Below are 26,317 nucleotides of genomic sequence, written 5' to 3' on the forward strand. Positions count from 1 at the left end.
AAACTGTATCCATATCCATTCCCCCCTTTCTTCTTTAGACGCATTTTGCTTTTTAAAGGCTTACGAACATCAATAGTAACCTGAATTCTGATAAAACTCCTTGACAACCGTTGAAGGTTTTTTGGATCCGAAGCCCTAAATGTACCCACATAATCCCCTATGGCTTTCAGGACATGTTCAGAATTAAAACCAATAGGCAAATCATATACCTGTAACCAAATGTATAAATCTGTTAGCTGCATACTAGTTAGCTGGTCCGTCTCTTCCAACCTCTTTACCAACAGCACTTGTTGATTGAATGTCCAAGGCCCATCATCCATTACCCTCTGCATATCAAACTTATGAAAGAATCTAAACAAGAACATATTTGGCATACTGGTTTCCTCCATAAACACCCCCTTTACAGATCTCCATATCGAGGAGAGGGTGTCTCTCATAGCCCCAAAATTAACCTTCTTTTGGTTCAAGAAACCTCCCACCAAACATAATGAGAAATCTAATTCCCGGTTATTTTCTGGTAATTCTTGCAGAATTAAACCTCCTTCCTCATCATCATCATGCAGTGAAAGATTCGCATAATCATCCACAATAGATTTCTTGCTTGAAGAAGCAGCCATATAAACAAAATAGAACAATATGATTTGAATAAATTTCCACCAAAGAAACTCGTCAAGATTAACGAGACCAAGATAAACTCATCAGATGATGAGACATAGTGTTCCGAATGTTAATTTAAATCAACTAGACACGAGAACTTATTAGTCTCCTATATCATTACCAGGGTTACTACTTTAAGTATCCTAATATTTAGATTTATATCATTAAGGATGAGATTACAATTACAACCTCTGGACTATCATCCTGGAAAACATAACATATATATAGTCCTAATTTCTTAGTTGACAGTCAATACAAAAGGACTACGCACTTTGTACTGGCCATTGCTCCAAGTGATCCAACCAAACACATCACTCTTATATGGATACAATGTTGAGAATTTCACCTCAAAGCTTTGCTTTTTAATCTCCTTGGTGAAATACAACTTCTCCGGTATCACTTCCACATCCAGATATTCAGGAGGATCTACTGTCACTGTGTATGCCGTCTCCTCTTCATCACCGACATTTGTAACAGTCCTTGTAACCTTTCTATATGTGTCAGGTTTGAACTTTGCAACGGCTAGTGATGGATAATTCATATTGGAGATCAAATCTGTGTTTGCATCCTTCGGACAAGAAAATCCTTCTGGAATTTCCTTAGCAATAAGCCTAATGATTGACAGATTATATCCGTAATTACATAGAAAAAGATAGTAATCAATGGTAGTAGTCTCATAAACTAGCCCTGGATTTGTTACTAGCGCTAAATTAACTTCCCCAGCCCCAAAATCATATGGTGTAGCTTTCTGTAATCCTGGTAGGTTTTTAATTGGAGCTCCAGCACGACTATTTTGAACAGCTGTATCAACAGAAAAATCATTACAGTTTGTAACATGTAACATTATTTTTAATTAGAGACAGAATTAAGTACTTATGCAGAATACTAACTAAACTAATTGTTGACCTGTAGTCATAATGGCTGATCTGATAGCTGAATGATCCCAAGTGGGATGTTGTGACTTGACTAAGGCAGCTACTCCAGAAATGTGTGGGCACGACATCGAAGTTCCAGATGCCAAAACGTATTCCGGTAACTCACGCCCGGCGAGAGCATAACCTGACATTTTTTTACTCCATGCTGCAATGATATTCATTCCTGGTGCAGTTATATCTGGCTGTAAGAGGTAAAAATCAACATGTTAATAATGTTTTGTCTATACACGAATATGTTTATTCATAATTTTTTGTGTAAAATGCACTTGCCTTGAGAATATTATGCGTTAGAGCTGACGGGCCTCTGGATGAGAAACTTGGGATCGCAGGTGCAGGTGTGTACAGAACAGATGTTTCTGACTTTAATATTGTTGCAGTTGGGATTCCTGTAGAATTTATTCAGATTAATAATTTGCTACAAAATAGAAACTACTTCTGTAATCAACAGTATTTTTCTTACATGTTTGACCGTATATAAGCCAGAATCGCATTTCCTTCCCTGAAACTTACTGCGGTAAGCGGATAAGCCAAATCAGGATAGTCAGTGTTTGGTTCCAGATATAAATCATCATCTACCAATACCATTTCAAGTCCACCTCTGTCCATAATTTCCATTGCCTTGAAAGGTCCGGCTTCATCCTCGTTGAAGCACAAAAGAATTTTCCCTTTAACCTTGCTTGCATCTAATGAACCTGATTGACAGTTTCTGAAGACATCCCAGGTATTTAGTAAAGAAGTACTGATTGTACATGCATTGATTTCCAAAAGAGTGTAACTGTTTTACCTTGATGCACTGTCCTCGGATCCATTAACTTTGGCCAAGACACCGTCAATCAGCGGATTTGTTGGAGACTTACTTAACCCAGAAAACTGAATGCCTACACCCTGAAGTATAAGATTATAATACATGATTTGATTTTCTCATCAAGCAAATCAATTATTAACATCATTGTCAGGTAACTGTACATGCTTATGCATTATAGAATATGTACTGTAACTTTACAAAGTAGAATAATTCTACCTTGATAACTCGATTGTTACCCAACACAACATTGGCAAAGAATTGCCTGTCTATGTTTGAGGCCCCCACTGTTGTCAGCCAAGGTGTAAAATTGATGACACTCGAACTTGTAGGCCCGAAATTTCCAGCAGAACAAACAACCATGATTCCGTGTTCAACAGCATGAAATCCACCAATGGCCACCGGGTCAGTCCAGATATCAGTATATCCTTCGCCAATGGATAAGGACATTATGTCCACTCCATCATGTATTGCTGCATCCATTGCTGCTAGCATCGCTGCTTCAGAGCAGCCCAGATAGTGACAAGCTTTGTATACGGCGATCCTTGAATTCGGCGAACCGCCAATTGCAGTTCCGGCAGCTAATCCATAATAGGAAATTCCAGAAACAGCTGCTCCAGCTGCTGTTGAGGCGGTATGGGTGCCATGTCCAACAAAGTCTCTAGCCGTCTGGTTGTGCTTGTGGAAGTTCCTTGCCCCAATTATTTTCCTAACATTAAATATTCAGTAAAAAAAATTCAGGTGAAGCACGTATATTTATCGACATACAAAAAGTGGAACAGAAACAAGAATTACCAATATCTTATAGAATAATGTTCACCTTTTAATACCATCTACAATTTGGTTTAAAACAAATAAATTAGGACGATTGACAACAAAAAGTCTACAATTAACTTGATGCATAGTGCATACACATACTTAAAAATTATAAATAAACACAAACATACACATTTTCTATCTTCGAATTTAAGTTGTAGTACGTGGTCTATTTACGCCAACATCATAGAACAGAAACAGTAAAAATGCAGAATATTAGCAGGATGTGACAGGTAGTATGTGTTAGTGTAGGTGCCCTAGAGGCAATACATTATTCTTTTATCTTTATGTCAGTTGATCATTCAATAAATGTATTTATTATGACCTTAATTACTGCGATATTTTGTTAGCATAATAAATGTCTGTTAGGAATATATGTGCATTAGTTTGATGATATGTTTAACAAAACACTTAAGTAGAAATTTAGTGTCTGTAGCCTCAACGGATAAGACCACTTTGGCTATCCGTTGATGGTGTAGCTTTACTTAGAAATAAGTCTAGTATTGTAGCATATTTCAGTCTCTGTATTTAAAATGTAATTCTTAGAAGTTGAGAGAAACTATGAGTCATGTTGACTACTAGATGATATGCAGATAGGAAGGCCAATTGTAAATATTTCATGCCTTGTAATTTTGTATAAATGAAGTGGTATCAACGGATGACTTAAAGACCTTCAATGGATGAGAAGCTAAGCTTCAACGGATGTCTCTAAAAGCTTCAACGGATAACATCCTTCAACGGATGAGAGCATCAACGGATGAAAGCTTCAACGGATAACATCCTTCAACGGATGAAGTCATCAACGGATGAAAGCTTCAACGGATGTTCTGCTAATTAGCCGTTGATAAGTGGTAGTTGTACCTACAAACAGAGGCACATGGGTTGTCAGAGAAAACTGAGATGTGGTAGCCGAATTTCAGGATCAACAGAAAAAGCAGCCGTTCTTCTTTAGTACAAAGATGCAATAGTCAACAAAGTACTTGATTGAACAGGAAAAGAAGCAAGTGAAGAACTTATTTTACTATTGTAATTTTATATTGTTTTTCACTTGTACACTTGGTAATATAAAAACCAAGAAGAAGCTAGTAATTAGAGTGAGATTTTTTCCAGAGCTGTTAAGAAATATCTTGAGAGAAAATTCATCTAGTTTGTACTAGGATGCAGCTGTGATCAACATTATTGAACACAGATTTTCTAAAATACCATCTCTGGTGGAACAACAAATCCACCAGAAAAGTTTTTAAAGTTTGTTGTGTTCTTTACATTTTGTGTTTGAATATATATCTGTCTGCATTAGCTCAAAGCAATTCATACACTTGTTCATCTAGAACACACTGCTTTAATAAACTTCTCAAAACTTGAAAAAGTTTTGAGATTTACATTCAACCCCCCCTTCTGTAAATCTCATTGTTAGTCCTCTAGGAATAACAATTGGTATCAGAGCGAGCTCTTGACACACAAAGAGTTTAAAGATCTTGGAATCTAACAAAGATGAGTAAGAAGGATATTGGAGTAAAGATCCCAGTTCTTGACAAAGACAGTTATCACCACTGGAAGGTGAAAATGCACCTTCATCTACTCTCCCAAGATGAAGGTTATGTAAACTGCATTGAGAATGGTCCTCACATTCCCCACAAAGTAGCCACAGTTGCTACGGCCACAATTGCTGTTGGTCAATCCATTCCAAAACCTAGAGCAGAATGGACAATGGAAGACACAGAAGAAGTCCACAAGGATAAGAAGGCTATGAACATTTTGTTTAATGGTCTTGACAAGGATATGTTTGATAATGTGATAAATTGTTCAACTGCCAAAGAGGTTTGGGACACAGTTCAGCTGCTGTGTGAAGGTACAGAACAAGTAAAAGAGAACAAAATGCAGCTTCTCATTCAACAGTATGAGTACTTTCATTTTGAAGAGAATGAATCTTTAAATGACACATTCAATAGATTCCAAAAACTGTTGAATGGACTGAAGCTGTATGGTAGAGTGTACCAGGTGAAGGATTCAAATCTTAAATTTTTGAGATCCTTATCAAAGGAATGGAAACCCATGACTGTTTCCTTAAGAAACTCTCAGGATTATAAGGACTTTACTCTTGAAAGATTATATGGAATCTTGAAGACTTATGAACTAGAGTTGGAACAGGATGAAGTATTGGAGAGGGGGAGAAAGAAAGGAGGTTCAGTTGCATTGGTAGCTGAAAATGAGAAAGAATGCAGAAAAGAAACTGTGAGATCTACATCAAGCTCCAAAGATGGTGTAAGAAATCCAGAATCAGACAAGGGTAAAGGGCAAGTTGCTGAAAATGAAGACAACTCCAGTCAAGATGACTCTGATGGTATTGATGAGCATCTTGCATTTCTGTCCAGGAGATTTGCAAAGATGAAGTTCAGGAAAAACACTAGAGCCACTAAACCCTATAAGAACATGGTGGACAAATCCAAGTTCAAGTGTTTTAATTGTGGTATAAGTGGACACTTTGCAAGTGAGTGCAGAAAGCCAACCTCTGAAAAGAAGAAATTTGAACAAGTAGATTACAAAAAGAAATATTTTGATCTACTCAAACAGAAGGAAAGGGCTTTCATTACTCAAGAAAAGGACTGGGCAGCTGATGGAGATGAAGAGGATGAAGATGTGGATTATGTCAACCTTGCTCTCATGGCTGATTCTGAAGAAAATGAAGTTAGTTCATCAAGCAATCAGGTAATCACTACTGATTTAACACAGCTTACTAAAGAAGAGTGCAATGATGCTTTCAATGACATGTCTACTGAATTGTATCATTTGCGTGTGTCTCTTAAATCTCTTGCTAAAGAAAATAGTAGGATCAAAGAGAACAATCTGTTTTTAAGCAATAGAAATACTGTGTTAGAAAATAAGTTGATTGACCTAGAGAAAACCAAATTGCATTGTATATCTGTTGAGAATGAACTAGCTGAATCTGTTAAGAAAGTAGAAATACTTTCCAATCAATTAGAGAAAGAGCAAGAGGTGATTAAAGCCTGGAAAACATCTAGGGATGTAAGTGCTCAAATTGCCAAAGTCCAAGGAATTGAATCATTCTGTGAAACTGCCTGGGATAAAAATAAAAAGAAACTGGAATTAATTGATGGACTGTCAACGGATGTGGAATCAACGGATGATGAAAGTTATCCGTTGAAGGAAGAAAAGGAACATCCGTTGAAGGTTCCTCAATTAAAACAGGCAGATGTTTCTAAAAGAGAAAATCTAAAGAAACTCAACAAAAAGTTTGGTTCAACTTCAAAGAACTTTGTCAAAGAAGAAGCAAGCACATCCAAAGATGTCAGAAAGGTGAATGTAGGGCACATGACCTTAGAACAGTTAAACAATAGGCTCAAGATGGTTGAGGATAAAAAGGAATCCAAAAGGAAATCCAACAGAAATGGGAAGGTAGGAGTTAACAAACATAACAATTACACACCTGATAAGTATGCTCCTAGAAAAAGCTGTGTGCATTGTAGTAGTGTTAATCATCTATCTGCTAATTGTAAATCTATTAAGAAATCTCCCATAACTGTACCCTCTTCCATGCCTAACATGTCTGTATCACCTCTACATGCTATGCCTGTTATGTCTCAACAAAATCCTTATGCACATTTTGCAAACATGCCATATTTTAACAATCCTTATCTTGCTGCATTCAGTATGCCTCAATTGCCATACAATATGCCAATGTGGAATAACATGTATGCACAATCCATGCCTAATAATTCTATAAATGTGCTGGATAATGTTGTGACTAACCCTACACCTCAACCAACCACATCTAAGACCAAGGTTGACTCAAACTCACCTAAGTCTAAAGATGCAGGAGGAATGAAGTCTAGGAGAAAGGCTAACAAGAATGGACCCAAGGAAACTTGGGTACCAAAATCAAATTGATTGATTTTGTGGTGTGCAGGAAAATAGAAGAAATCTATGGTACTTGGACAGTGGCTGTTCAAGACACATGACTGGAGATTTCTCCCTGCTCACAGAGTTTAAAGAGAGAGCTGGCCCCAGCATAACCTTTGGAGATGACAGCAAAGGGTTTACTATGGGATATGGCTTGATTTCAACAAGGAATGTCATCATTGAAGAAGTTGCATTAGTTGATGGTCTCAAGCACAACTTACTGAGTATCAGTCAACTATGTGATAGAGGGAATACAGTTTCCTTCAATTCTGAAGCCTGTGTTGTCACTAGTAAGAAAGACAACAAAGTGGTTCTAACTGGAGTTAGAAAAGGAAATGTGTACTTAGCTGACTTCAACTCTACAGATGCAGAATCTATTACTTGTCTCTTCAGCAAAGCAAGTTCAGTTGAGAGTTGGCTATGGCACAAGAAGCTATCCCATTTGAATTTCAAGACAATGAATGATCTAGTCAAAAAGGACTTAGTAAGAGGAATACCTCTTGTTGAATTCTCAAGGGATGGTCTGTGTGATGCTTGTCAGAAAGGCAAACAAAGGAAAGCATCATTTCAGAAGAAGCTTGAAACAACAATTGATGAACCATTACAGCTGCTACATATGGATTTGTTTGGACCAGTCAATGTATTGTCAATAGCAAGAAAAAGATATTGCTTAGTGATTGTAGATGATTTCTCAAAGTTCTCATGGGTCTGTTTTCTTGGATCAAAGGATGAAGCAAGTGAAATCATTATCAATCACATCAGGCAAGTCAACAATCATCCTGACTTGAAGGTAAGAAACATCAGGAGTGACAATGGAACTGAGTTCAAGAATTTGACATTAAGGCTGTTCTGTGAAGAAAATGGAATCATGCATGAGTTCTCAGCTCCAAGAACACCTCAGCAAAATGGGGTAGTTGAAAGAAAGAACAGATCTTTAATTGAGGCTGCCAGAACAATGCTTGAAGAATCAAAGTTACCAACATATTTTTGGGCTGAAGCTGTTAATTGTGCCTGTTTCACTCAAAATATTTCTTTGATCAATCAAGCTAAAGGCATGACTCCTTATCAGTTGTTCAAGAAAAGAAAACCAACTCTAAACTTTCTTCATGTCTTTGGATGTAAATGTTTTATACTGAGGAATCAATCTGACCATAAAGGGAAGTTTGATGCAAAGGCTGATGAAGGAATATTTGTTGGTTATTCAGCTGGAAAATCTTATAGGGTCTACAATCTAAGAACCAACATTGTTATGGAATCTGTGCATGTTGTGTTTGATGATAAAAAGATTGATGGACTAACAGATGAGGAACATTATGAGAGACTCAAATTTGACAATATTGAAATATACTGTGATGATAGTGAAGAAGAGATTGATGGAGACGACACTTCAAAAGGAATACAAAATTTGCTCCTGGATAATGCACAAAATTCAGCATCCGTTGAAAGACATTGTGCATCATCCGTTGAAGTACTTAATGAAGCATCCGTTGATCATAGCTCATCAACTGATAATCAATTTACATCATTAATTGATGGAACTCCAAGTTCCCTGCAAAGGACCAACAACTCAGGGGGAGTTTCAACTAATCAAAACTCTATCTCACATCATGACAATACTGAGATCACCTCATCTAGAGCTCATCTTCCACCTCAAAGGAAATGGACCAAGAATCATCCCTTTGAACTGATCATTGGTGATGCATCATCTAAAGTGCAAACAAGAAGAGCTACTCAAGATGAATGTCTGTATAGTAGTTTTCTATCTCAGGAGGAACCTAAGAAAGTGGAAGAAGCCTTATTGGATCCAGATTGGATATTAGCTATGCAGGAAGAGCTAAACCAATTTGAGAGAAACCAAGTTTGGAAGCTGGTACCCAAACCAAAGAACAAGAGTCCTATTGATACAAAATGGGTATTCAGAAATAAGATGGATGAAAATGGCATTATCATAAGGAATAAAGCCAGATTGGTTGCTAAAGGCTATTCTCAGCAAGAGGGAATAGATTTTGATGAGACATATGCTCCTGTTGCAAGACTTGAAGCTATCAGAATCTTTCTAGCCTATGCAGCCCATGCCAAATTCAAAGTCTATCAAATGGATGTCAAGAGTGCATTTCTAAATGGGAAATTAGAGGAAGAAGTCTATGTAAGTCAACCTCCAGGATTTGAAGATCCAAATTTTCCAGACTATGTGTATTATCTGTTGAAAGCACTCTATGGACTGAAGCAAGCACCTAGAGCCTGGTATGAAACATTATCAAAATTTCTTTTGGAGAATCACTTCACTAGAGGTACTGTTGATAAAACTCTCTTCTTTAGAAATGTTAATGGCTCTAGTATACTTGTTCAAATTTATGTAGATGACATAATATTTGGTTCTAAAGATAATAAACTTTGTAAAAAGTTTGCTAAGCTAATGCAAAGTAATTATGAAATGAGCCTAATGGGAGAACTAACCTATTTTCTTGGTTTACAAATTAAACAAGTTAGTAATGGAATTTTCATTAGTCAAACTAAATATATTCATGATCTTTTAAAGAAGTTTGACTTAATGGAATGTTCATCTGCAAAAACTCCCATGGCCACTGCCACCAAACTTGAATTAAATAAGACTGAAAGGTCTGTGGACATTACAAGTTATAGAGGCATGGTTGGTTCACTTTTATATTTAACTGCTAGCAGACCAGATATAATGTTTGCTACATGTCTGTGTGCTAGATTTCAAGCTGATCCTAGGGAGTCTCACTTAATTGCTATCAAGAGAATTTTCAGATATCTCAAGGGTACACCAAATTTAGGAATTTGGTATCCTAGAGAATCTGGCTTTGATCTAATTGGTTATTCAGATGCAGACTATGCAGGTTGCAAAATAGACAGGAAAAGTACAACAGGCTCCTGCCAATTCCTGGGAAACAAGCTTGTATCATGGTTTAGCAAAAAGCAAAATTCAGTCTCTACTTCTACAGCTGAGGCTGAATACATTGCTGCTGGAAGTTGCTGTTCTCAAATGTTATGGATGAGGAATCAACTCCTTGATTATGGACTTCATGTTAATAGAATACCTATCTTTTGTGACAGCACAAGTGCCATAGCCATAACAGAGAATCCTGTGCAGCACTCAAGGACCAAGCACATTGATATTAAGTACCACTTCATCAGGGAGCATGTCATGAATGGTACAGTGGAACTACATTTTGTTCCAAGTGAACAATAAATTGCTGACATATTTACCAAGCCACTTGATGAATCAACATTCACAAGATTGGTAAGTGAGCTAGGTATGCTTAATTACTCTTAAAATTCATGTCTTCTTTGCAATTTGATGTGAAGCCTGAAATATATTAGTTGCTAGAACAAATTTGACTTTTAACAAAGTTTATTCCATCAACGGATGTTCCCTATCCGTTGAAAGTCAAAATTGCTCTATCAACGGATATTCATTATCCGTTGAAAGACAAGTATATCTCTGGAACTTTTATCCGTCAACGGATAAAGCTGAAGTACCTTTCAACGGATGACAATTTACATTATCCGTTGAAATGTCACATCAGACGTTTGAGGTGTTTCACAGCCGTTGATTCTATTTTCTTAACCGTTGATACCATACATACATCTGTATGTATTGGTTTTAAAGGTAGTTATTAGAATACTTACAGTTTATTCTTAAACGGCTGAAATTCACTAACACCTATTTATTGATTAATCCTTTATTTATTTCTTTTTCTTTGAAAGCATATAAGCCCTTCTGATTGTTCATTATTACTTTACGCTTTCTTAGAATTTCAAGCATTTACCATTTTCTCTCTGCAAAACCTTCAAGTTATTCTCTGCAATTTCTACTCACAACAATGGCACCAGTCGTGAAGATTATGTCTCAATCTGGGTTCATCTACGAGAAGAACAATTTCATAGCTCTGGTAGAAAAGAATGAAGCCCACTCAGATTATCACAAAATGATGGACTTCATCAAAAACTGTAAACTTAGCTATGCAATGCTGGAAGCCCCAACGATTTTCTGTGAAGTAGTTGAGGAGATTTGGACAACTGCTGAGTTCAACTCCATGGATATGACTATCTCCTTCACTCTCAAAGGTAAAAATCACTGTATTAACTGTGATGACTTACAAGCATGTTTTAAATTACCTGAGAACAATGCCATGACACCACACACTGATAGTGATGTATCCAGCATGTTAGATTCCATAGGTTACTCTCTTAACTCTGCTAATTTAGGGGGTATTAGACGAAAAGGCCTTAGGAAAGAATGGAGTTTTCTTGGGGATGCCTTCATAAAGGTTTTCTCTGGGAAAATTAGTAATTTTGATGCCATAACTTCATCTCTTGTTAATATGTTCTATATGCTTGTTTCTGATAGGTACTTTAACTTTAGCAACTATGTGATGCTAGAATTAGGTACTAGATTAGGTAACAAAGCTAATAGACCTAATAACATCTATTATGCTAGATTCTTTATGTTATTGGCTAACCATGTTGCTGAAGGTTTAGTCATTATCAATGAGAATAATAAACTCAAGTGCTGGGCACAAGAGAAAAGAGTTCTTGCAGACTTATTGAGAATGGATCTCAACAGCAGTGTGCAATTGGTATATTTACCAATCATGAATGCACCCCAGGTAGGTGAGGTAATTGCTTCTACAACTCCTACTTCTTCCAACCCCTCTATTTCTTTATCTTCTAGTGTGGCCATGAAATCTGTGTCAATGCCCCAACAGATTTCTACCAAGGTCACCAAATCTAAACTTTCAAAATCCAAGACAAAGAAAACCACCTCTGTTGTTTCTCAAAAGACAACAGTTGTAACAACAACCATTAACCCTGAGGGAAGTGATCAGGGTGTGAGTGGTGAGGGGAGGGGTGAACATCAAAGAAACCCCCAGGATAAGGAAGGAGAGTTGAGTGCTTCCCAAGCTAGCCAAGCCCCAGTTTCTCAAAAAGCTGTGGTGGTTGAAAAGGTTTCTAGCACATCCCTAGTAGCATCCTCCCAAAAGGATGTTACTATTGAAAAGAGTTCCCAACCAGGAACACAGAACAAAAGAGGGAGGGACACTAAAGCCAAACACTCACCTACAAAAGCTTTTATTAGAAGAAAGAAGGCTAGAACCCAATCTTCTACACAGGGTGCACACACTGCACAGATACATCCATCTGTCTCTGTGCCTTCTCAAACTCAGTTTGATGTGACTCCAATAAATGTGGAGTCACAGCCCCATTCTCTCACAATAACTACACATCAATCACCAAATACTTCTTCACCATCTCTGGATGTGGATATGTTATTCCCATCAATTCCTGATTCTCCCTCTTTACAACTCAGGGAGGAGCCCCACTCAAATACAGGTGATCATCATCTTTTAGATGATTTGTTGGATCACCCGCAAATTCTTTCAGATATAATTGAAGGATCTGTATCAACACATATCAAATCAATCTATACAGATTCAACAGTTATATCACTTTCAATTTCATCTTCTTTTCCTTCTTCAACGGATATCACTCATCCGTTGACAAGTGGTTGCTCTTCAACGGATAAGCTTAACAGCAGTTATCCGTTGATAACAACAGTTTCAACTTCAACGGATATTCCACATCCGTTGATAGTCTCTACACAAATAACTGAAATGATTCCAAGTGTAGAAGACATGAATACTGTGCAATCACTTTTAGGATTGAGGGCAGGGAGTGAAAATTTGAGTGAGAGGCTGGGTTGCTCCCAGGCAAAAGGAGAGATTGAGAGCACAAAAATGCATGCTATTTCTTCCAGCATGGCAAAAGTCAGTGAGTGGAGTACCACCTTAGAAGGTGAAGGTGAGGGAGTGAGATGTGTGAGCCAGGGGGAGCCCCTGATGCAAGAACATAGAGAAAAAGAGAGAAAAGCAGGTACAGTTGATACAAGGGTGAAACCAGCCATTGCTCATGAGTCAATGATTGTGGATGATGCTGAAAAGGAAAGACAATTTCAGCAACATTACAAAGCTGTAATTGATAACATTTCCTTGGATGCTGACACTTTTACTCATCCTGTGACAGCCTATCAAATGTTGGCTGCTCAGGGCAATGAGGAGGCAGAAAGGACACTACATCTAGTGCACTCAACAGAATCTCTTCAAAGGGATAAAGCTGCTATTAACAGGATGCCTTCTACAGCTGGTGAGCCATCTGAGGAATTTGGAGTAAATTCTGATGATGATGACTCTATTTCTTCTGATGGAAGCATGAACATAGGGGGAGATGAAGACCCTAGTTCCATTCCTAATCTACCTGAATGGGCCCTGACTAAGGAGCATAGAACAGGTGAATTCAATGTCCACTTGGTCAAACAAATCATCACTATTCAACAGGCCATTCAGAACACTTCAAATGCAAATATCAAGGCTATCCTCCAAGCTCACCTGGACTCACTGCATCTCATGAAGTTGCAGAAAGTAAAGCAAAATATGAGTCTAGATGATCTCAGGAAAGATATTGCTGACTTGAAATCCTTCACTTCAGAAAAATTGGATTCAGTCATGCCCTATGGTACTTTGCAGGACTTGGTTTCGAGATTGAAAAAGGAATCAGTTACTGAACAAAGGCTGGCCAAGTTGGAAGACAGAGTTCAAGGAATTGAAAACTCTGTGGCCACCCTTCTTCTCAACCAACAATCTCAAACCAATCTCCTAATGCAGCTGGCAAAAGCACAAGGCTTGACCCCTCTCCTTGATGATAACAAAAAGGGGGAGAATAAAAGGGAAGGGGAAGGAGAGCCCTCTACAAAGATTCAGATATCTAAAGTGCTAGTTCCTGCCATCACTACCTCTCCAATCATTCAAATCAAGGGAAAACCTGATGGAATTGATTTGATTCAGCTAGCAGCAGCTGAAATACAAATGAAAGAACAATGGAGGAGAATTGATGAAAGGTTACAATTGGTGTTTGGTTCTACACAAAATAAATCAACATCTGTGAAATTTAGCACAAAGATTGAACCAATCAACATGGAGCTCAAGCCAGTAGGGAGAAATAAGGTTGGAGAGACTTCTTTCAAGAATTTAAAACCTATGGTTCTAAAGCCTAACACTAGATCCAGTATGGACTCCACAAAGAATCCCCTAGACTTTGCTCAGATAAAGGAAGTAGACTTTCCTCTTCCAAAACCTGATGGAGACAAAGTTCTAAGTGCAAGCATCATAAAGAAGAAGGAGACCAAGGACAAGGGTGAGAGAATGAACATGGCCTTTATCTATAGAGAGGGAAAGAGTATCTGTGTGATGCAAGGACATCCCAAATTTCTAAAGGCTAAAAGGGAAGAAACCAGAAGGTTGAAGAAAGAAGCTGTAAAACTCAAGGCTGACAAAAGAGCACAAGCAAAGCTTGAAAAACAGCTAAAGTCAAGCCAAGGTGAAGAAATGAAAGGAATTGAAGTCAGGGGTGAAGAAAAGATTGCTAACTTAGATGAGGTTCTTGGGAGCATATTTGGTGAAAATATGGAGGAAAGAGAGGAATGGCAGAAGGGAAACAGAAGAAAGGCCAAGGCACACAGAAGGAGTGAAGATAACCCTGAAGATACCAAATCTATATCTAAACCACTACCTTCCATACCTGAACCTTTTGTTGCTGATCCCTCTATAAATATCCATGGTGAACCAATCATTCCAAAAGAGGAACCTATTGATTGGGACAACATCACATTGCCTACCTTTGTAACCAATATACCACTACCAAAGAAACAGAAAAGAAAATCTAAATCTACACCTCCCCTAACCTCTAAGAAATTCACTCAAAAACAAAAACCTAACCCTAAGCCACCCATTTCTAAAGATGATTATGTTCACATCTGTGACATAAAAGAAGCTTCAGACATTAATCTCTATCTGGATGAGCTGGAGGAAGTAAGGGGAATAGCTGCCTACAGACAGCTACCAGAGAGATTGGTTTTCAGATATAAGGGAGCTGGGGAAAGAACATGGCCTCTCTACAGGATTCTAAATGAAGGCTACTCTACCTTGATCAGAGTCTTTTCAGCCATCAAAAAGGATTCTGGCTTTACCAGAACAGCCAAGACTGAAATTCTCAACAAGATTGCCAACATAAGGAAGACTTGGAGGGAACCAAATGCTTTGCCCAGAACCTTACTCATACAAGAAAGGGGAACTAAAATTCACAAATCACCTCATTGGTTGATGGAATTTAGAGATGACAAAGGAGTCAGAAGATTTTTCAGACTTGAAGACCAACTCAAGATTGCCAGCAATGAAACTCTCAAGGAAATGCAATCTAAGTTGGATATCAGTGATGAAGATGAAGCTGAATTCTTCAGACAACTCCAACTCCAAATTGAGGAAAATGACAAAGGGCTAGGAAAGAAAACCAGGGAACAAAGAAGAAAATGATGATTTGCTCAGGCTAGAGGAGCACCCTTGGAAATACTATAAATCTTCAATTACCTCCTAGTACATACACTTTTGCAGCACTTTTTATATTTCTACTTAGTTTCAATTCAAATATTTGTTAAGTGTTTTGTTATCATCAAGTTAACCCTGAATTTATGCCTACAGTTCTTATAGACATAAATAGGGGGAGATTGTTAGGAATATATGTGCATTAGTTTGATGATATGTTTAACAAAACACTTAAGTAGAAATTTAGTGTCTGTAGCCTCAACGGATAAGACCACTTTGGCTATCCGTTGATGGTGTAGCTTTACTTAGAAATAAGTCTAGTATTGTAGCATATTTCAGTCTCTGTATTTAAAATGTAATTCTTAGAAGTTGAGAGAAACTATGAGTCATGTTGACTACTAGATGATATGCAGATAGGAAGGCCAATTGTAAATATTTCATGCCTTGTAATTTTGTATAAATGAAGTGGTATCAACGGATGACTTAAAGACCTTCAATGGATGAGAAGCTAAGCTTCAACGGATGTCTCTAAAAGCTTCAACGGATAACATCCTTCAACGGATGAGAGCATCAACGGATGAAAGCTTCAACGGATAACATCCTTCAACGGATGAAGTCATCAACGGATGAAAGCTTCAACGGATGTTCTGCTAATTAGCCGTTGATAAGTGGTAGTTGTACCTACAAACAGAGGCACATGGGTTGTCAGAGAAAACTGAGATGTGGTAGCCGAATTTCAGGATCAACAGAAAAAGCAGCCGTTCTTCTTTAGTACAAAGATGCAATAGTCAACAAAGTACTTGATTGAACAGGAAAAGAAGCAAGTGAAGAACTTATTTTACTATTGTAATTTTATATTGTTTTTCACTTGTACACTTGGTAATATAAAAACCAAGAAGAAGCTAGTAATTAGAGTGAGATTTTTTCCAGAGCTGTTAAGAAATATCTTGAGAGAAAATTCATCTAGTTTGTACTAGGATGCAGCTGTGATCAACATTGTTGAACACAGATTTTCTAAAATACCATCTCTGGTGGAACAACAAATCCACCAGAAAAGTTTTTAAAGTTTGTTGTGTTCTTTACATTTTGTGTTTGAATATATATCTGTCTGCATTAGCTCAAAGCAATTCATACACTTGTTCATCTAGAACACACTGCTTTAATAAACTTCTCAAAACTTGAAAAAGTTTTGAGATTTACATTCAACCCCCCCTTCTGTAAATCTCATTGTTAGTCCTCTAGGAATAACAATGTCCTTAGAATTATGATACAAATTGTATAGTTTAAGTACATGACTTGAACTTGAAATTATATAATATATCATATTCTTAAAAGTCCCTAGTCGAATATTATTATATAGGACAATAATAATACATAGATAGACTAGTATGTTGTTTGACAAGATAACCACATCTCATTGGTTATAAGTATGGGGATACTAAAGTCAATACATAGGTACATGTGAGAGTACATGATACTGGACAGACCCACAGTGAGATTCTTCATGCTTAATAAAGTCATAAGAAAGACTCACAGTGATAATGGTGTAACGATCCTTTGACTTGAAATCATTATATTTCTATACGAGGATTAATATAATTTGACTACATTAAAAGTTACTTTTGATCGGGTGATGATAAAAGTGGACATCGGGTATATCATGAGTCGTATGAGAAATATGAATGATAGATAAATGATTGAACCCTCCTATAATTAGGAGAGATATTATTGGCCTCTTGATTGAGTGAGATTATAAAAGCATGGTCATGTTCAAATAATGATTTGTCTCGATAATCTACTCATGGATCAAGTAAACCCGAATTAAATGTTGAAGAGGATGACTAAATACATGCCTCGAGTTTAATCTATAATATGTATGGTTAAAGGGATTATATTATACGAAAAACATTAATCACGAAAGGTTTTATCTAATCACGATTTAATTATTGTTTAATTGGGTAACAATGATGTATTACTAGATACCGCTCATTGTTTATAATTTTATTAGAGAATAAAATTATTGCCAATTAAATAATAGCCTATAGGGTCGCACAAATAGAGCACTTAATGGAATAGTTAATTTAAATTATGGATTTAAATTAATTGATGATTATTTGAATTTTATTATAATTAAGTAAGACTTAATTGAGATAATATAAATTCGAATTAAAAGGAATGTTTTTGCCCATAATAATTAAGTATGACTTAGTTATTAATTAAATAATAGAAATTCGTTTTTATTATTTAATCCAATACCTACTAGGGTTGGGCTTTGCTATTATGGGCCTTTTTAATCAGTCATTATAAATAGATTATGAGAGGTTAAAGAGGCTTGTACGTTTTTAAGAAAACCCTAGCAGCAAAGAGAGGCAGAGGCAATTCAGATCGTCAAGAAGGAGGCTAGTACATCCATTCCGTAGTCAAGTTCGCTAGACGTTCTTGAAGGTGCTCGTGTGGATACCATAGAGGTGTTTCTCCGAGAGGTAGACACAAAGCGTGATAGCTAGGATCTCCGTTGAGTTCGTGAAAGTTAATCTCTTGAAAGGTATGATTCGTTATCTCCATAATCTGCCCATAATTATACATGGATCCTGTTTTTGGGTTTCGAAATTTTTGTTTTATTTACGTTTATTCGCTGCGTTTTATGCCTTCGGAACCCAACAATGGCATCAGAGCTACGTGTATAAGGGGCTGATTTGGTTACGTGTTTACTGTATTTTTACAAGTATGCATGTGTGATGAGTCTGCCATGATAACAGTTATGTTATATGAGTCTGCCATGATAACAGTTATGTTATATTAATGATATGATGAATCTATTAATGATCTATATGATGATACTAGTATGTTTAAGATCTGCCATAACTCATATGTATGCGATCTCTTAAAATATGTATACGGATACACGTTTTTGGTAACTGGGATATGGATCGTGTGTATACTGATACATGCTTCTGGAATAGTATTATGATACATGTTTTTCTAGTATTCTGATACTTGATTTTGCAAAAATTTCCGCCATCGGGGGGCTCGCTGCCCCCCCGAACCCCCCCAACGACCTCACCGCGGAGGTCGATCCGCGTGCTTAGGGTTTCGTTTTTAATTTGTGCTTATGACATATGCTTTACTTATTTATTATTCTTGATTGGATCATGATAAGTGATAAATAGTATGTCATCTTTATATGATCTATCATGTTCTTTAATGGTTACTTGAGCATGGTGCATAGTTATGGCCTTAAGACCTTAGTTGTAATGGTTTATTCTTTTGGTTTGTAATAAATACGACTTGCATGTCGTTTTCTATTTGTAGTTGTTTTATCTCGAATGTAACTCGAGTTCTTTTGTAAGTTCATTAGTATAATTCTTAATGTAACATCCAAGAAGGACAAGGGAAAGAGGAGGCATCCTATGGAGGCCAAGGAGACAATGGAAGCAATAGAGAAGACATATGTAATAGTTATTTTTACACCATAGATTGACCTTGATCTTTTCATTAGCCTGAAAAGATCACATAGGATTGGGCCATAACTATTGCACGTTTACTTTACGTACTTTTCATATAATGTATAAATAGTATGTGTAGAGTAGAAAATGCATATTTTAATTAGATTAATGATGCATGTATGTATTAGATACATCACCCATGCCATGCCTTTAAACAAGATAAAATCTGTAACGACTCAAGATTTAAAATTAACAAACGATCATGAGATTCTCGTGTTTATGAAACACGGAATAAAATACGAATTTTCTTTATTTCTGACATGGGGCGATTTTGTCAACAACGGGTTCATAGAACTTGTAAGGCTGTGGGTTTTATCGATCTAGGATTTAATGAGTGTTCATTCATTGGAAAGCATCTGATTAAAACTTAATATTTTTACTTAGCCTTACAAGTATCATTGCGTCTAACTTAACTGAGTCATCATAATAAGGTGAATATAAACGGTTATATTCAACTATTATGAACTTAGAAGCATAGAGTTTGGTTAAAAATCTATTAGATAGATAAGATCAATTGTTGTTCACCAAATTATCCAAAAATTATATATGATATAATTGACAACTGTTGTCTACCTAAATAATCATGTTTTAAGGATACCAGTGGTTGACTTAGAACATGACGAAATATGGATCTTGGCTCACTAGAAAGATTTATGGGATATACTTTCCGAATTAATAGTTAGGACTATTAATTTGATAAAAAAATAGTGGAAGATATATTATGAATATATCATAATCATATGAACATAAAATTTTAACTCAGACAATCTAATGTTTATTTTGCGCTTTTATTATTGTAGATACTGAGTAATGGCAAACAACATAAACACACTATCCGTACGTTCAGTCCTTGAGAAGGACAAGCTGACAGGAAGAAACAACTTCCTAGACTGGCAGAGGAATTCCTCCTCCAGGCCCCCTTCCTGAGGGTGCTACTGCTGATGAACGAGCAGCACGCACAAGGGATGAGAATGATGCAAATGATGTTGCATGTCTTATGTTGGCAACTATGAGTGCTGAGCTTCAAAGACAGCATGTGCATATGGATGCATATACTATTAATGAGCACTTGCAAAGCATGTTTGCAAGCCAAACTCGTCAAGAAAGGTTCAACACGAGTAAGTCACTTTTTAATTGCAAACAAGGGGCGAGTGAACCAGTTGGCCCACATGTTCTGAAGATGATTGGTTACATTGAGTACCTTGAAACTTTGGGTTTCCCGATTGGTCCGGAAACTGGTATTGACCTAATCATGAATTCTTTGAACAACAAATTCACTCAGTTTGTTGTGAACTACAATATGAATGAATTTGACAAAACACCTACTGAATTGTTGCATATGTTGAGAACATATGAGACCAACATGAAGACAGCGGAACCTGCTCCCATACTGATGGTGGGAAATAAAGGTAAGGCCAAAGGGAAGGGCAAATGGAAGGGTAAGAAGAAGATTGGATCTGATTCTACACCCAAGCCAAAGTCAGGTCCCAAACAGGCTTTAAAGCCTAAGGGTGGTGTGGCCAAGGGTGAATGTCACTACTGTAAGAAAGATGGTCACTGGAAGAGAAACTGTCCAATTTACTTGGAGGATCTGAAGAAAAAGAATGCAGTTCAGATTTCTGGATCAGGTATTTATGTTATAGAAGTCAATTTGTCTATTTCTACATCTTGGGTATTTGATACTGGATGTGCTTCTCACATTTGTATAAATGTGCAGGGCCTGCAGAGAAGTAGAACTTTGGCTAAGGGAGAAGTGGACCTAAGAGTAGGCAATGGAGCAAAAGTTGCTGCTTTAGCTGTAGGGACTTATTATTTATCTATGCCCTCTGGGCTTGTTTTAGAACTAGAAGACTGTTTTTACGTGCCTGCGATTCGCAGAAATATTATTTCTGTTTCTTGTTTGGACAAGAAAGGTTTTTCGTTTACAATAAAGAACAACAGTTGCTCTTTTGCTTTGAATGATTTAACCTATGGTGTTGCGCGTTTATTTAATGGTTTATATGTTCTTGATTTAGATAACCCTGTCTGTAATATAGAAAACAAACGACTTAAAATGAATGACTCAAATCAAACATACCTCTGGCATTGTCGTCTAGGCCACATAAATGAGAAATGCATATCCAAATTACATAAGGATGGATACTTGGATAAGTTTGATTTTGAATCATACCAAGAATGCGAATCTTGTTTGCTTGGTAAGATGACTAAAGCCCCTTTCACTGGTAAGGGTCAAAGGGCCACTAAACGTCTGGAGCTAATACATAGTGATGTATGTGGCCCAATGCGTGTAATGGCTAGAGGAGGCTACTACTACTTCATAACATTTACTAATGATTTCAGTAGATATGGATATGTATATCTTATGAAGAACAAATCCGATTCTTTTGAAAAATTTAAAGAATACAAAGTTGAAGTAGAGAAGCAAATTGGCGGAGATGCAAGTATTAAGATCTTACGATCCGATCGTGGGGGTGAATACTTAAGCACCGAATTTAGAGAGTATTTGAAAGAGTGTGGTATTGTATCACAACTCACTCCGCCAGGAACACCTCAATGGAATGGAGTTTCAGAGAGGAGAAATCGCACCTTGTTGGACATGGTGCGATCGATGATGAGTCATGCAGATCTTCCAATTAGTTTCTGGGGTTACGCTCTAGAAACAGCGGCTTTCACACTTAACCGTGTTCCTACTAAGAAGGTTCAAACGACTCCATATGAGATATGGAAAGAGAAACGGTTAGGCATGAACTTTATGAAAGTTTGGGGATGTAAGGCGTTTGTGAAACGTCAAGAATCTGACAAGATTGGACCTAAATCCGAAGAGTGCATTTTTGTAGGATACCCTAATGAAACAAAGGCGTATTATTTTTATAGTCCTTCTGAGCAGAAAGTGTTTATTGCTCGAGATGCTGTCTTCATGGAAAGAGATTTTGTTTCCAAAAGAAATAGTGGGAGAACTATAGATCTCGATGAAGATCGAGAACCGCAAAATAGCATTGAACCTGAAGTGGAACAAGAGCGGAATAATGAAATGCTCAACAAACACAGGTTGTTCGTAGATCTGGTAGATTTCGCCATGAGCTAGAGAGATATGGATTTCTCATGACACAGTGTGGTGATTTGATGCTCATAGATGAAGATGAGCCTCTCACATACCAAGATGCTATGAACAGTCCAGACTCTAAGAGATGGCTTGAAGCCATGAAATCCGAGATAGATTCCATGTACGAAAACCAAGTATGGACTTTGGTTGATCCACCTGAAGGGGTAAAACCCATAGGGTGCAAATGGGGTTTTAAGAAGAAAAAGGGCATGGATGGAAATGTTCAGACCTATAAAGCTAGGCTGGTTGCAAAAGGTTTCAAACAAATTCATGGTATTGACTATGATGAAACTTTCTCACCAGTGGCTATGGTCAAGTCTATAAGGATTTTACTTGCCATTGTAGCATTCCATGATTATGAAATATGGCAAATGGATGTCAAAACAGCCTTTCTTAATGGAAGCCTTGAAGAGGATATGTACATGACACAACCTGAGGGTTTTGTCGATCCAAGGAATGCTGGCAAGGTATGTAAATTGCGTCGATCCGTTTATGGATTGAAATAATTCTCTAGGAGATGGAATATCCGTTTTGATGAAATAGTCACAGAGTATGGCTTTGTTCAAAACGAAGATGAACCGTGTGTTTACAAGAAGGTTAGTGGGAGCTATGTGGCATTCATAGTACTATATGTTGATGATATACTACTAATGGGGAATGACATACCTTCTCTAAAGGCTGTTAAGACTTGGTTAGGGAGCAATTTCTCCATTAAAGACTTAGGAGAGGCATCCTACATTCTAGGAATGAGGATCTATAGAGAAAGATCTAGAAGGATGATCGGTCTAAGTCAGAGCACATACATTGATAAGGTTTTGCATCATTTTGGAATGCAAAATGCAAAAAGGGGATATGTCCCCGTGTCTCAAGGGATAACGATCTCTAAGGACCAGTGTCCGAAATCATTGGATGAGAAGGACCACATGCATAAAGTTCCATATGCTTCAGCAATTGGATCTATCATGTATGCAATGGTATGTACTCGCCCAGATGTCTCGTATGCTTTGAGCATGACGAGCAGATACCAGTCTAATCCGGGTGAAGGTCACTGGACGGTAGTTAAGAATATTCTTAAGTACCTGAAAAGAACTAAAGATTCATTCTTGGTGTATGGAGGAGAAGAGAAACTCGTCGTAAAAGGTTACACCGATGCAAGTTTCCAAACAGACAGAGATGATACTGTATCACAGTCTGGTTTTGTGTTTTGTCTAAACGGAGGTGCTGTAAGCTGGAAGAGTTCAAAGCAAGAAACAGTAGCTGATTCTACAATGGAGGCTGAGTACATTGCAGCTTGTGAAGCAGCTAAGGAGGTCGTTTGGATTCAAAAGTTCATTTCTGATTTGGGAGTGGTTCCATCGATCGCAGATCCCATTGATCTATACTGCGATAATAATGGAGCCATTGCACAGGCTAAAGAACCTAGATCACACTCCCGTGCTAAACATATACTCAGGAGATTTCACCTTATTCGAGAGATTAATGAAAGGGGTGATATACACATATGTAAAGTGCACACAAATGAGAACATTGCAGACCCACTGACCAAAGGCTTGTCGCAGCAGAAGCACGATGGTCACACTAGTTCCATGGGTATTAGATATATGAGTGATTGGCTCTAGTGCAAGTGGGAGATTGTTAGTGTAGGTGCCTTAGAGGCAATACATTATTCTTTTATCTTTATGTCAGTTGATCATTCAATAAATGTATTTATTATGACCTCAATTACTGCGATATTTTGTTAGCATAATAAATGTCCTTAGAATTATGATACAAATTGTATAGTTTAAGTACATGACTTGAACTTGAGATTATATAATATATCATATTCTTAAAGGTCCCTAGTCGAGTATTATTATATAGGACAATAATAATACATAGATAGACTAGTATGTTGTTTGACAAGATAACCACATCTCATTGGTTATAAGTATGGGGATACTAAAGTCAATACATAGGTACATGTGAGAGTACATGGTACTGGACAGACCCACAGTGAGATTCTTCATGTTTAATAAAGTCATAAGAAAGACTCACAGTGATAATGGTGTAACGATCCGTTGACTTGAAATCATTATATTTCTATACGAGGATTAATATACTTTGACTACATTAAAAGTTACTTTTGATCGGGTGATGATAAAAGTGGACATCGGGTATATCATGAGTCGTATGAGAAATATGAATGATAGATAAAGAATTTAACCCTCCTATAATTAGGAGATATATTATTGGCCTCTTGATTGAATGAGATTATAAAAATATGGCCATGCTCAAATAATGATTTGTCTCGATAATCTACTCATGGATCAAGTAAACCCGGATTAAATGTTGAAGAGGATGACTAAATACATGCCTCGAGTTTAATCTATAATATGTATGGTTAAAGGGATTATATTACACGAAAAACATTAATCACGAAAGGTTTTATCTAATCACGATTTAATTATTGTTTAATTGGGTAACAATGATGTATTACTAGATACCGCTCATTGTTTATAATTTTATTAGAAAATAAAATTATTGCCAATTAAATAATAGCCTATAGGGTCGCACAAATAGAGCACTTAATGGAATAGTTAATTTAAATTATGGATTTAAATTAATTGATGATTATTTGAATTTTATTATAATTAAGTAAGACTTAATTGAGATAATATAAATTCGAATTAAAAGGAATGTTTTTGCCCATAATAATTAAGTATGACTTAGTTATTAATTAAATAATAGAAATTCGTTTTTATTATTTAATCCAATACCTACTAGGGTTGGGCTTTGCTATTATGGGCCTTTTTAATCAGTCATTATAAATAGATAATGAGAGGTTAAAGAGGCTTGTACGTTTTTAAGAAAACCCTAGCAGCAAAGAGAGGCAGAGGCAATTCAGATCGTCAAGAAGGAGGCTAGTACATCCATTCCGTAGTCAAGTTCGCTAGACGTTCTTGAAGGTGCTCGTGTGGATACCATAGAGGTGTTTCTCCGAGAGGTAGACACAAAGCGTGATAGCTAGGATCTCCGTTGAGTTCGTGAAAGTTAATCTCTTGAAAGGTATGATTCGTTATCTCCATAATCTGCCCATAATTATACATGGATCCTGTTTTTGGGTTTCGAAATTTTTGTTTTATTTACGTTTATCCGCTGCGTTTTATGCATTCGGAACCCAACAGTATGGTCATGATATGATTAGAAAACAACAATGATCCCTGTATTACAAACTTTTAATAATCAAAACTGTAAATCTAGTGAAACTTGTTACCCATCTTCTTATGATGTAAAGTCTACATTTTTGCTGTCTCAAAACGAAGGAGTATCTATCGTGTTTCACAACTATGGGGGTTTAAAAGGGGTTTAAAAAGAAACCAAAGGTACAGATGCAGAGAGAGAGAGATAGATAGAGAGGGACAGGGGATTTACCTGTTGCAACTTGAAGCAGGGAAATCCTCTGTTGCTTCACAAGTTCCCTTCCACCTCTTTGGAACTGGACCCATATAATCTGAAAATTCTGAAAATCATAAAAACACAACAAACAAATGAATGCACCTGAATCTACAACCCCAATTATAACATCCGCTCCTTTGTCAGTGGAATTCGTGAATGTAAAAGTAGCAAGCAGCTCCTGATTGTCGAGAAAAGACCACGACCTGGTGGTGTGAAGTTTCAACACTCTGTCTCTAAAAACTGATACTACACCTGGTACTTGAGCTACCAGGTGGGCTTCATTTTGAGACATTTCAACAGCAAAACCTGTGAATCCATGCTGGTACACATGGACCACATCTTTGCTGTGAATAAAGTTGAGAAGCTCATATGTTTTTGAGCTTCTGCCGGTATAAACTATGTAAAGCTCCGATCGAGCAAATGTGGTGACGAGTAAATAACAAATGAGAGTTAAGTTTATAACAGAAGGCATTGTATTTGTTGTTGTAAAGATGATTTATGAATTCTGATTATCAACAACAGCCTTATATACACACACTGAACAGTGAACAATAACATCAATATCAATTTTCATATATAGAAATTATTAACAAACCGCCATTGCTAGATTTTCAAATACAGAAATTGTTAACAAACTCCCATATCTAGATTTTAGCAAGAAGGTGGAAAAAACTAACAACTCTTGCCAATTGTCTGTCCATTTTATACTATAACCAAATTTTACTACAGAGTTGTGATTATATAGA

At 36.9% G+C, this 26,317-nt stretch overlaps 2 protein-coding genes across 2 annotated transcripts; both read right to left on the reverse strand.

The window, feature by feature from the left end:
* Positions 1-895: 895 nt before the first annotated feature.
* Positions 896-1,723, reverse strand: LOC141686497 (CO(2)-response secreted protease-like). Its single transcript, XM_074491548.1, has 2 exons — positions 1,564-1,723; positions 896-1,458 (listed from the first exon to the last, which is right to left on the reverse strand). Exons 1-2 carry the CDS (start codon positions 1,721-1,723, stop codon positions 896-898), a joined length of 723 nt encoding a protein of 240 aa, XP_074347649.1.
* Positions 1,724-1,866: 143 nt separating this feature from the next.
* LOC141686556 (CO(2)-response secreted protease-like) lies at positions 1,867-26,043 on the reverse strand. The gene is made up of 6 exons (XM_074491605.1): positions 25,674-26,043; positions 25,548-25,626; positions 2,614-3,103; positions 2,377-2,477; positions 2,053-2,298; positions 1,867-1,978 (listed from the first exon to the last, which is right to left on the reverse strand). Exons 1-6 carry the CDS (start codon positions 26,041-26,043, stop codon positions 1,873-1,875), a joined length of 1,392 nt encoding a protein of 463 aa, XP_074347706.1. The 3' UTR covers positions 1,867-1,872.
* Between the last annotated feature and the right edge of the window lie 274 nt (positions 26,044-26,317).

The sequence above is a fragment of the Apium graveolens genome, chromosome 1 (assembly GCF_009905375.1).
Source record: "Apium graveolens cultivar Ventura chromosome 1, ASM990537v1, whole genome shotgun sequence".
NCBI classification, from domain to species: Eukaryota; Viridiplantae; Streptophyta; class Magnoliopsida; order Apiales; family Apiaceae; genus Apium; species Apium graveolens.

Coding starts and splice junctions, on each gene's coding strand:
- LOC141686556 (XM_074491605.1), bottom strand. CDS start 26,043: ATGCCTTCTGTTATAAACTTAACTCTCATTTGTTATTTACTCGTCACC. Junction 3,104..25,547: donor CCTGCTTCAAGTTGCAACAG/GTAAATCCCCTG, acceptor ATTTAATGTTAG/GAAAATAATTGGGGCAAGGA. Junction 2,478..2,613: donor GTAACAATCGAGTTATCAAG/GTAGAATTATTC, acceptor CTTATACTTCAG/GGTGTAGGCATTCAGTTTTC.
- LOC141686497 (XM_074491548.1), bottom strand. CDS start 1,723: ATGTCAGGTTATGCTCTCGCCGGGCGTGAGTTACCGGAATACGTTTTG. Junction 1,459..1,563: donor ATCAGCCATTATGACTACAG/GTCAACAATTAG, acceptor CTGTTGATACAG/CTGTTCAAAATAGTCGTGCT.